General features: G+C 34.3%; 1 protein-coding gene across 1 annotated transcript; it reads right to left on the bottom strand.

Annotated features, from left to right (window-relative positions):
- Positions 1 to 2,208: 2,208 nt before the first annotated feature.
- On the bottom strand, positions 2,209 to 9,982 carry anxa5a (annexin A5a). Its single transcript, XM_073812115.1, has 13 exons — positions 9,851 to 9,982; positions 9,628 to 9,662; positions 8,170 to 8,254; positions 7,870 to 7,964; positions 6,681 to 6,794; positions 6,437 to 6,527; positions 5,863 to 5,942; positions 4,822 to 4,872; positions 3,574 to 3,667; positions 3,389 to 3,484; positions 3,245 to 3,303; positions 2,922 to 3,044; positions 2,209 to 2,845 (listed from the first exon to the last, which is right to left on the bottom strand). Exons 2-13 carry the CDS (start codon positions 9,628 to 9,630, stop codon positions 2,786 to 2,788), a joined length of 951 nt encoding a protein of 316 aa, XP_073668216.1. The 5' UTR covers positions 9,631 to 9,662; positions 9,851 to 9,982; the 3' UTR covers positions 2,209 to 2,785.
- Positions 9,983 to 12,140: the final 2,158 nt, after the last annotated feature.

Below are 12,140 nucleotides of genomic sequence, written 5' to 3'. Positions count from 1 at the left end.
TTAGGCTATGTTTTCTTATTGGTTTCCTGATCTTTCATTTATATATTTTAAGAGGCCACCTATTGTGGTTTCTGGAATTGACATACTATAAGCAGCTATAAGTTACTTAGCAGAATAGATTATTAAAACAATCCACCCAAAAGCAAGTGTATACACACACTAGCCATAATTCATACTTAAAGCTATAAACTCAAAAGTTTTGGTCACGTGACATCACTGTCATTTGTAAGAAAATGCACAAGTTAAAATCAATACGGTGACAGGAAAAAAGGAATAGCCTAAACAGTCAAACACATTCATTCCTTTAAAAGTTTCTTTAATTTATTTTTGTCTCCATTTACTTAAAAAAAATGCTGCATGTGTTTTTGTTTTTCATGAATTTAGAACATCAAGCGGAAATATTAACAGACTGACAATTTAAAGTTTAATGTGCACTCCAAAAAACAGTGCTAAAAAGCACTGAAAGTGGTTCACTGCGGAGCTGGTAATCATATGGGGAACTACTTTAAAGGGATAGTTCACCCAAAAATGAAAATTCTGACATCATTCACTCACTCTCATGTTGTTATAAACCCGCAAAAATTTCTTTGTTTTGATGAACACAAAGGAAGATATTTTGAGAAATGTGTGTAACCAAACCCTTCGTGGACCCCATTCACCTCCATAGTAGGAAAAAATAATACTATGGAAGTAAATGGGGTCCACAAATGGTTTGGTTACAAGCATTTCTCACATTGCTTGCCTTGGGAAAGATTTAGTAGCAAGTCACATGAAAATAAATATGCCGGTACGGTTTTCTCGATAACACCATGTGTTGCATGACATGAACGACTTTGGTTGAAATTTCAGCTCTTTGCTTTGACATAAACAGTTGGTAATACCAACAGTTAAAAATTTGCTCTTTTTATTTTCAGGCTAGGTGTGGTACACACTTTTGTGTATGATAATGAATTGTCACTTGTTATGTTTATAAAATCCAACAAATTTCATCTTTTCATGAGATTAATTCAAACACTGCTCTCAAGTTACCCCTCCAGAGATGCTTAACATCACACTACATGTGGACTGAGGTGGCCTGATTCCACACCCTGAGAATCTGTATTCTGATTGGCTGAAACAATGACCTTAATAAATTCCATTGTTCAAAAAACTTGGACACAAACAGTGAGGACCTCCATAGCAGGATTTGTGCTGAGACTGCCAGTGTAAGGATTTATAAGATTTAGACACACACACATTCCACATACCACACAAAATAAAACAATGTGATATTATAAGAGTCACAAGAGCTCTCTACACTGCAAAAAAAATTCAAGAAAAATGTATTTGCCCTGTTTTCAGTAAAAATATCAAAAAATTCTTAAATTAAGATGCGTTTTCTTAATGAGCAAAACGTCCCAAGAAAATAAGTCTAGTTTTTAGACCAAAAATATCATATTTAAGTGATTTTGTGCATAAAACAAGCAAACAAATCTGCCAATGGGGTAAGCAAATATTTTTCTTGAATTTTTCTTGAATTTAGTGTTTAAGAAAAAACATTTGCTTACCCCATTGGCAGATTTTATTTGCTTGATTTATCTTGAAAATATTTTTGAATTTGCAGTGTAGTTTTAAGCTTTATTTCTCTAGGTGTGTATAAAAGAGTTTCCAGTTTTGCTTATATCCTTGAATCCCACATTAAAGCTGAGTATTTGAGGAATGATCTTTATAAAGCAATGTTCATGATGAATTTTGCATGGATTATGTAATTGGGGAAGTACACTGTTAATTTAAAACCACAAGTCCTAATCTATTACATACAATCACTGGTAAAAAATTCAAATGGAGTATAAAATTTGGGTGTAATCAATATGTATATACATATAGCTTTTCACTCTGGATGTTGTAATGGAAAAAATAAAATTATATGTGCAAATTCAGGGTATTGGATGTGACATTTGCAGTCAAAACTTGAAATGTAAATTCTCAGAGAATCCATTTATTACCAATATACTGAACCATCTGTTTATATTTTCTCTAAACCCCTGATTTTAGAGTCCATACATCATAAAAATATCAGTTTATAATCATGTTTTCTGTTTTAGACTAGGGAAATATACATGCATTATGGATGTGACAAAAAAGGAGAAGTTTTTGGAAGTTAACAAAGGATTTCTGTAAATTAAAAAAAAAGAATTACAAGTAATAATACTCAATATGATACAGCTCTTCACAGAACAAATAATATTTATTTTATTTTAAATTATTCGGAAAATTTGCACTTACGTAATTATGAAAAATGCATTAAAAACTTTAACAGAGACTTTGAAATGTTGACATCTGGGATATCAGTATGGTTAAAAACTTTACAATACTTAAAAACAATACTGCCATCTACTGGCATAAGTACAACATAAACTGAATAGCACTTCCCAAGAAAATCTTATATGGGCCAAAGAATTTAATTTTAAAATCTTCACATAGTATTTAAAAGAAAATTTATTATTCTGTCTATTAGACCATCAAAACCATGCCTAAATATCCTCCAGCAATCTAAAACACTGCAACTAGCTATTCAAAACCACAAAAAAAATATGTATAAATGCTGTATATTGTCAGTTTATGTTAGCTAATGCATTACCTAATGTTAACAAATACAACCTTATTGTAAAGTGTTAAAAAATAAATAAATATTTAAAAACTAAATACTAAACCCAAAAAATTTAATTTAATGTGTATATTTTGAAAACTAGACACAATAATAAGCACAAAGACAAATGAACTTCTACCAAAAAAGTAACAATATCTAATCATTACCACCACACAGGTAAAGCAGAGCTTTCTGGTAATCTCCATCAGTGTCTTCCTATAAATAAGGACATAAATATTTTTAAGATTTATCCATTTGTGTGAGAAAGTGTGTGCATGTGTGTATAACTTGCCTGTATGGTGCAGTAGAGTGATTCTCCATACATCTTCTTGTATATTGCTTTGATGTCCAGCATGTCCCTTTCACTTCTAGACACCATAATTCTTATGAGTGTCTCGTCGTCCGTGCCAGCACGCTGTGAGTAAACAAACCAATAATGCATGAAATCATTCTCGTATCTCATTATTGCTCAGATCCAAAACATGCCACAAGTTATTTTTATTCTTCCAACTGAAGTGTCCATATTTGATCATTCAAATGAGCATCAAGTGATTCAGTGAATGATAGTGAGAAGGCAAAAACTGATGAGATTCTCATGAAATTAATCCTTCATACCCTCATGGACTCTCGAAGGGATTCAGCAAAATATGCAGGCACACTTTTAGCACACTTCACTAAGAAAGAGAAAAAAAACATTTCAGTTTTTTCATTTTAATGAGAAATGTCATTGAGTCTGCACTGCATGGTTTTATTTCATACCCACGGCCACCAGCAGTGCTTCGAGGTTCCCAGTGCACTCATCCTTCAAACTCTCTTCAATGTCACAGCCGGCAATCTTTTTGTAGGCATCGAACACTAAAACCGAGACCCAAAGAGTAAGAATGACCTTTCATTTGTATTTTCAATCACGCGAAGAGCTCAAACCTGTACTTGCAAACCCACACCTTTTCTCAGGTGTTCTGCGCTCCTATTCCCAAGTATGTTGATTAACTTCTCCTCGTCCGTGCCCAATTTCTGTTCTCCGGCAGCGAACAGCTCCTGAAACACGATCGACAAACAAACACTTCTGAGGTTTGCAACTTAAACCTGAGGATCTTGTTACATTTTTTTTCAACATAGTGCATAAGAAGTATGTGAAGATAATTAATAAGAGCTCAGATGCAAAACCCTCTAAGTGCGTCTGATATGTTTTCTTGTAAATGAGCATTATTTATCAGACTCTTGATGGATTCTGCCAACAAATCGAATGACGAATGGGCCTGAGGCTGGGATTAAGTGGATTTGAAAGCATTTGATGAACAATACGTGCCAACAGCATTCGGTTAATATCATTATCACATTTTTGACCAAGGTGCACTGGTGGCCGGTGACTTCTTTTCGACGGCGCACAATGCAATGTATTTAGGCAGTCATGTGTGTGACTCACCATGTCAAAATATGTGTTCACCCCGTCATATTAAGCATGTGCATCGTGCATCTTGTCAAAATACGTGCCTGTTGCACACGCATCTAAAGGGTTTACGATAAAATTTACGGGTTTACGATAAGATTTAAGGGGAAATTTTCATTACCGCCACGACTTTGACATGGAAATATTTATAATAAAAAAATAAAAAAATAAAAAGCTTCAGTGCATGTTATACTATAAACATTTACAGTAAAGAAACATGTGGTATTTGGTGATCCTTGGTTAATGTAGAGACAATAAGGAATATAAATGTGTCCAATACCAATTTTCTCATCCTCTGCAACAATTCATCATTGTTTAAGCCCTCAAGGAAATTTGTTGGAAGGGACATAATTGACTATGACACTCAAGATGGCTACCAGGTAAGCAGTTCATTTTTTTTTCTCTCAAGATAAAAGTTGAAATTTTGTTTGTCATAGTACCTAGACAACTTTTAGTTCTCATTACCGAAACATGAGTTTGTAAATGCATATATTTGATGTAATATCATGTTGCGGTATTGATAATTTTTGATATTGATAATCTAAAAAATGTAAATAACTCTATAGGAAATATTTTTTAAATCCTCTAAATATAATGGTTATTGTAAGTTCAGACCTTAATCTTATATGTGCAAAAAAATTGGCTTCACGGGCTTTTTAAAAATTCTGATGCTGGACACCTTCTAAATCTGGATTTCGTAAGAATCGCCCATCTGAGCTCCTCAGATGTCACTGTTTATTACCTTTGCATCTTTCTCCACTTTGCTTTCATCTACTCCTTCCTCTCTGTTTGCCTGAGTCACAGAAGCACAAGATCAAAGCATCAGTTGTTATGCATTTTGTGAACCAAAATAGACAGCAGCCCTTTTCTTAGACAAGGTGTGTAATTTCCCCCCACTGGTAAAGTCTAATATAGAATTACGCACACTTTACCCCCGAGTATCATTTAATCTTCTCCACAACATTAACTCAAGAGCTGCTTTAATTACTTAAGAATGACTTCACCTAGCTCATGTTATCACCTTGATCCATCGCTTTGCCTGCGATCTTCTCATTGTTACATTGTCACTTCTTCCATCTCTGATCCCACCCAATATTCAAGATGATCAATATTACATATTTCACAATATAGTTAATTTTGCTTATTTACTGACAGCCATGTTCACTCTAAAAACAAATGGTGCTATGAAAGATCACTGTATATGTGTCAAGTACTGTGCAAAAGTCTTAGGCCACCATGCTACTATTAAATTAGTTGTTTTTGCAATTTTATAATGATCATATATAATTATTTCTCAGTCTCTTTATTAGAATACAACCAGAAAATACAGGAAATGTGTATGTAGTATTAAAAACAGTATAAAAGTATAAGCTGAGGTGTCAAGTATTTAGGGTAAACTCCCCTTCCACTTGAGCAATGGCAGGCAGCTGCAGGATCTCTTAAACTTGAAATTAAATCCTAATTTCTAATTCTAATCGAATGACTTCAGGACTTCAGTCTCCTCAAAAAAGCTCAAGATGTGTTTCGTGCCAAGAGAGGTCACACTAAATACTGACTGATGTCTGAAGAAGACATTTAGTTCTGAAAATTGTTTTGTTTTTAATTTTGTGTACATATTTCCTGTATTTTCTGTTTGTATCTTAAAAAAGAAGGAAAGATAAATATGGATGGACATTAAAACTTTGCTAAAACAACAAAGCTGGTGATGGTGGCCTAAGACTTTTGCACAGCACTGTATATGTTTACAGTGACATATATTATAAAGACTCATCATTTTCTTTACCTGTAGAAGGATCACCAGCATCCTCTGGTAATGTCCTGACGTATCACCCATGATGTCTTTTTCCAGCTTGGCTCCATGTTCTAGGTCAAGACACATGAGACAGTGTCTATATATTGTTTACACCTAAAGTGACAACTGCAGATTGGTGGTTTCAACTAACTCTAATTGGTAAGGATCAGTTTTAACAGTGATGCCATGAAGAAACTTTATGATCATGGATAAAGTGAGTCTTCTGTCCTCTCGGATATCTTGCTCAGATGGTTTTCAAGCATTGCCTCTCCTTACTGTTGTCCACATGGCCTGTTTGTTTGCAGTAGGACAATAAGGCAATGTAGACGAGTGGAAATATGTGACGTTTGAGAAATCCTGGTTAAAGTTTCGATTTAATTAGGAGATTAGGAGCATCAAAGTTTGATTGATCTTACTCAGTCAATATTAAAGATATCAATGTTATATTGTTAGCAGAATGTTATTTAAATGATGTAGGATGATTTTATATAGAAAAAAGTAAATAAAAAAAATTACTTCAGATAGGTTGTCACAGGCAGGGTTACATTACACTGTAAAATATTACCTTTCTTGTAAGTCTTGTTGATATCTTTAATCTCATCACATGTCCTGGAGGCCAGGATCTCAACCAGAACTTGGTCCTCAGTACCTGCTCCCTGTATAAAAAGGATGGCAGAGAATCTGTGATGATGAGATTGGAAGTTTGTGCAAGGCAAAAAGCACTCTTTTTCTTTGTTTTAATACATAGTCAATCGTTTTATGACTTCCATAAAGCAGACTTTTATGGACTTTTTTATAATTGACTTTACCTTGATGGCCTTATGGAGTTCGTTCGCATCATATATTGCGGGTGGAGACATGAGGGCCACAAGGAGATCCTCTAACTTCCCTCCGAGCTCCGAACGCAAGTCTTTTACTAAATCCTGAGTGAAGGCAAGACCAAAACAGAGAGAAATAGAGAGAGACCATGAGCCCAGAATCATTCATTAGAATGAAGATGAAGCTCATTATCAATGCTTCGGTTGCACATGTCAGTACTAAATTATATTAACAGCACTATGTGCCAAAAAGCGGTATAGGCAAGTGAATAATCTTGATGAACTGCTATTGATGTGCAGCAGTATTTTTCACAGATTTAATGGAACAATAAATGATTGTGGTCTCCACCTGACAGTTTAGCCTATGAAGATTCGCTCCTATTTGTTATAACTCACAAAAATGAACATCTGCAGAATGGATTTTATGGAGTATTTAATGTGTTATTTTTAAATTTGTTGCCGTAAAATGTATATTTTAACACCTGCAGTTATTACAAGCCAAAAATCATCAGGATATTATGTAAATATCATATTCCATCAAGATATTTTGTAAATTTTCTATAATAAATATATATATAAATGTTTATTGTTGTGAGTGGATGCAGTGCTTAGGGCTTCATTTAGACAACGTTAAAAAATATTTATATTTTTTGCCCCCTCAGATTCCAGATCTGTCATTATTTACTCATCCTCATGTTGTTTTAAACCTGTATGAATTTCTTTTTTCTGATAAACACAAAAGAAGATATTTTGAGAAATGATGGTAAACACAAATCAGATAGGGACCATTGACTTCTATAGTAGGAATAAAAAATATGATGGAATTTAATGGGTACGGTCAACTGTGTGCTTAGCATCATTTATCAAAATATTTTCTTAATATTTTCTTTCAAAATATTTGTATTCCTACTATGGAAGTCAATGGTCACTATCTGCTGTGTGTTTATCATAATCTTCTTTTGTGTTCATCCGAAAAAAGAAATTGATAAAGGTTTAGAACAAAATGAGGATGAATAAATGATAACAGAATTTCCATTTTAAGGTGAACTATCCCTTTAATGGAACATCAATAAAAAGCTTTCAGATGCTGATAAAAAATTTACCCAATGGTTTTGTAGTCCAAGGTCACATATAAGTCGTATTTATACAGCGACTTATATTTAGAGTAGAAAATTTTTACCTTGCCAAAAGCTTTTTTATAGGCTGCTTTTATTTCCTGTCTCTGGTCATTAGATCGAGACGTCAGTAACATGAGGATGGTATCTTCATCAGTGCCTGAAAACACACAGCATTCACACCAGCTTACGATGCTGAGATATTGTACAAGATGTTCTTCAATACAGTGATCAGTATCATTCGATAATAACAAGTCACTATATCTCCTCAATGTGTGAACATGAAGCATTGTTCTGCAATAATGTCTAAATAAGTATAACATACAGAGTAATTTATACACCTTAATTACAATAACTTGTCTTACCGATCCCTTTCATGGCCTTGCGCAAAAGTTCTGCATCTTGCTTTGCATTGAAATGCACAAAGGGTTTCACACTGCCTCTGGTTGCCTGCAGAATATATAATACCAAATTTAAAGACACTGCAGAAGGATATATGTGATATTTAAGAGACTGACAGTTTTTTCTTTACAACGAACAAGCAAATGCATTATGCAGGAGTAACATTAATATTATAAGACAGGGGCTGAACGTTATTATTGCATCACAGCCTTTACTGGTTGTTGTTCAGTATGTTCTTACGTCAGAAAATCAGCAACACAATTCAGTGCTATTTTTGTTTTTGCTCTGCTATTTGTGTTTGCATGGGTTTTCATTATTGTTTACAGAACTTTTCTGTACAGGCCCTCATTAAAGTGAAATAATTAGTTTATATAACAATTCAGGACAAAAGAAAACAATGACATTTGGATGAGTAAGGTTAACGGAGGTGACATAAGATTCACCAGAAATATTACGCAATGTCTCCCATTTTCAATAAAATGTAATTTTAGTAATTGTCATTATTGAGACATTAAAATTTCAAAATAAATCACAGTCTAACAGAGAAATGATACAAGGCAATAATACAGCAATTTTTTTGTCAAAATGCTTGTGCTGCCTGTCTGTGTCTGCCGTGGGTGGCAAATAAGATTTGAAGGCTGGTACCAACCAAATCCCAAATTCTTTTAATGTTATCTTTTTTGCCACACTTTAAAACCACTGTAAACATCATATATCTGAAAACAGAGTTTTATTCTTTCATCCTTTTATCTGTATTTTTATTATGTTTTTTTTTTTTACTACACAGATATGTGCCTGACCGAGTGGCTTATCCTTGTAGACATATTAAATGATACGGGTGTTTGATCAGTCCTGGCAGGTCTGATAATGCCAAACCAGTGGCCTGTTATGTGCGTTTCCTCAGTCTGATCTGATACAAGTCTGTAATCCAATCATCCAACACCTCAACCTCCATGACAGCGGTCACCATGCCAACACAGATCTGATATCAACCTCTCGATCTTTATTTATATGGACAGCACGCTCCGAAAATGATAAATTGAGATCAATATTATCGCAATTATAGTGCTACTTTATTTTGTTTACTTGTTGTTTGTGTCGGCCATCGAACACCGTTTAAACACTAAAGTTTCAAGTCAGTAAATAGACTCACAGATGGCAATTACTCGCTAAACAACAGCTTGCAATTTGCTCTTTAACATCGTTTAAATTAAGTGTGTTATGTAAAAAAATATATATGTTTACAACCGTTTGTTTTTGTGCGCACTATTACCCACTAATGAAGAACGCGCGAAAAGTTTATTTATCAGTCAAAACTCTCACAACACGCATGCTGTCAATCTCTATTTAGTTTTAACCCGTTATAGGCCTATATTTGTTTTCATGCCTCATAAGAAATGCAAATGCAACACTACTCTTACCATGTGTGTGTTCGGGTACAGACAGCTCTGGAGTTCTGCAAAAGTATAAAGTAGAGAAAGTCAGTGCATTATCAGACATCAAACGGAGCACATAGTTTGCAGCTTGTTACGTGAATTGACATTTTCGTAACGCTAGTGTCTCATTATTATTTATTATTATGTACTCATCAATAAAACACAGTTTTTACTCTAAAGATATACAGACGACAAAGAATTAATGCACCTTGGAGAGTCCTGTCACCTGTAGGTCAGCCGCTTCTGGCGCGTGGAGAACTACTTGGGTGCGTCCCACTGAAAGATGTTTTAGCTGGGCATAGGCCACGCCCCTCAAAACACCTGTCGAGTATATTGTGTGACGTAGCGTAGATCCTTCACACAGGCCACGGATGATTTTGAAACTGTACACTCGGAGAAAGGGAAAAATGTAAACGATAACACCAAAATATCAAACCAAAATACTGCAAGTTAATAACTGTGCAAATGTCCTGACATTATTTTAATTTAGGAGGGTTTGATTATTGAAGTTGAATGAAGTTGACCATTATGATTAGACCCGGTCTCCCAACCATACTGAAAAATCCAGCTACACTGCAAAAAATGACTTTCTTACTTAGTATTTTTGTCTTGTTTTCAGTAGAAATATCTAAAAATTCTTAAATTAAGATGCTTTTTCTTGATGAGCAAAATGACCTAAGTAAATAAGTCTAGTTTTAAGACAAATAATATACAATTTAAGTGAAATTGTCCTTAAAACAAGCTAAATTATCTGCCAATGGGGTGAGAAAAAAAATTGAGAAATAAGTTTTTTTATATTAAACACTAAATCCAAGCAAAATTTTCTCACCTCATTGGCAGATATTTTTGCTTGTTGTTTTGTGAAGCACAAATTCACTTAAATTGTATATTTTTGTCTAAAAACTAGTATTATTTTCTTAGGTAATTTTGCTCATCAAGAAAATACATCTTGATTTAAGAATTTTTAGATATTTCTACTGAAAACAAGACAAAAATACTAAGTAAGAAAGTCATTTTTTGCAGTGTAAAACCAGCATAACCTGATAGGTGGCAACAGCACGTTTAAATTGGTCCTCCCAGCCTGGCAAAGCTGCTCAAGTAAGACAAGCTTAAAAAGTGACCAAAACACAGCCAGACCATCTTAAAAAGTAACCAAAACACAGCCAGACCATCTTAAAAAGTGAAAAAAACACAGCTAGACCGGCTTGCTACACCAGCAATACCAGCTAAAACCAAGTTGAAAGACCAGCTTATGCTGGTTTTAGCTGGATTTTCAGTAGAGAGTAGTAATGAAAAAAAAATGTACTTGGATTAAACCTGCTATTAATGTTTGTAATTGGAAAGTCATTTTTAGTGTGACAACTAGCCCCGGTCTCCCATTAGCAATGGGGAGACTAACCCCTGTCTCCCAGTAGGGCTCTCCTGTCTCCCAGTAGCAACTTGGATTAAAGCTGCAACTAATGTTTGTAATGGGGAAGTCATTTTTAGTGTGACAACTAGCCCCGGTCTCTCAGTAGGAATAATTATATGGATCAAAGCTGCTAGTAATGTTTATAATTTAGAAGTCATTTTTATTTGATTTTCAGGCAACACTTCCAAACCAACCAAAAAAGAAACATTTATATTTATGAAAAAAAAATTGTGTCGTAAATAGATTAAGTTCAAATTATACAGTCAGCATTACACATAGTCAGCTGTTTGGTTTGAATATTACTCATTTTGCCCACCATAGGATGTCAGAGAAGCAATAAGCAGAGCTCTGAGCAATGGATCTCTGTGTTTAGTGACTGATGGTGCAATATCTTGGATTTATTGGCTGAGCCTTCCTTAAAGAATTATGCATTTGTCAGTGGCTTTTAAATGAAATGCTTAGGGAAGTAAATTTCCTGTTGGTCTGTAAAAATCTACACTTTACCTCACAGCAGGACAATAAACGTGTTTTGCCAAGCGAATATAACAGTTTTTAATTGTTAATGCTTCGATGACTGAAGTGCACTTTGGTTTTCTCAAACCATGAATATAAAGCCATTAGATTTACAGTGTCACACAGTGTGCACAGTGTACATGTAAAATTTCATCATTAAATAAAATCACCCTGCTGTTTGCTTGGCTAAATTGCTCAAGAATTAAAATTTCTCACTTTCCCCAACCACATAAACACATATGTGTCTTGCCTTGTGAACAAGGGAATAAAAGCAAATTAGTTGACTTAAGTTGGATCCTGGATGAAGATGTTTTTAATAGCCTAATGATTAGATCATTAAAATATCAATGTAAGTGGTACTTCATGCTGATAAAAGCATGCACACATATGCAAATACAAGTTTAGACAGCAGCACACACAGGTACACAACTGTTTTTAATAAATTTATACCTCAAAGCACCCTTAGTCGCTTTGGATAAAAGCATCTGCCAAATGCTTAAATGTCAAAAGGCTTCCGTTATGCATAAATGATGAAAAAGTAGTATAAAAATCGATTATGATTTATAATTATTTA

The sequence above is a fragment of the Paramisgurnus dabryanus genome, chromosome 16 (assembly GCF_030506205.2).
Source record: "Paramisgurnus dabryanus chromosome 16, PD_genome_1.1, whole genome shotgun sequence".
NCBI classification, from domain to species: Eukaryota; Metazoa; Chordata; class Actinopteri; order Cypriniformes; family Cobitidae; genus Paramisgurnus; species Paramisgurnus dabryanus.
Note: the sequence above shows the minus strand (reverse complement) of the source record. Positions and strands in the feature narration are given on the sequence as shown.

Excerpts from the sequence above, each read along its gene's own strand:
- anxa5a (XM_073812115.1), bottom strand. Across the intron at positions 3,485-3,573 it reads CGCAGAACACCTGAGAAAAG|TGTTCGATGCCTACAAAAAG; the intron begins GTGTGGGTTTGC and ends TCTCGGTTTTAG. Across the intron at positions 3,045-3,244 it reads CCCTTCGAGAGTCCATGAGG|CGTGCTGGCACGGACGACGA; the intron begins GTATGAAGGATT and ends GTTTACTCACAG.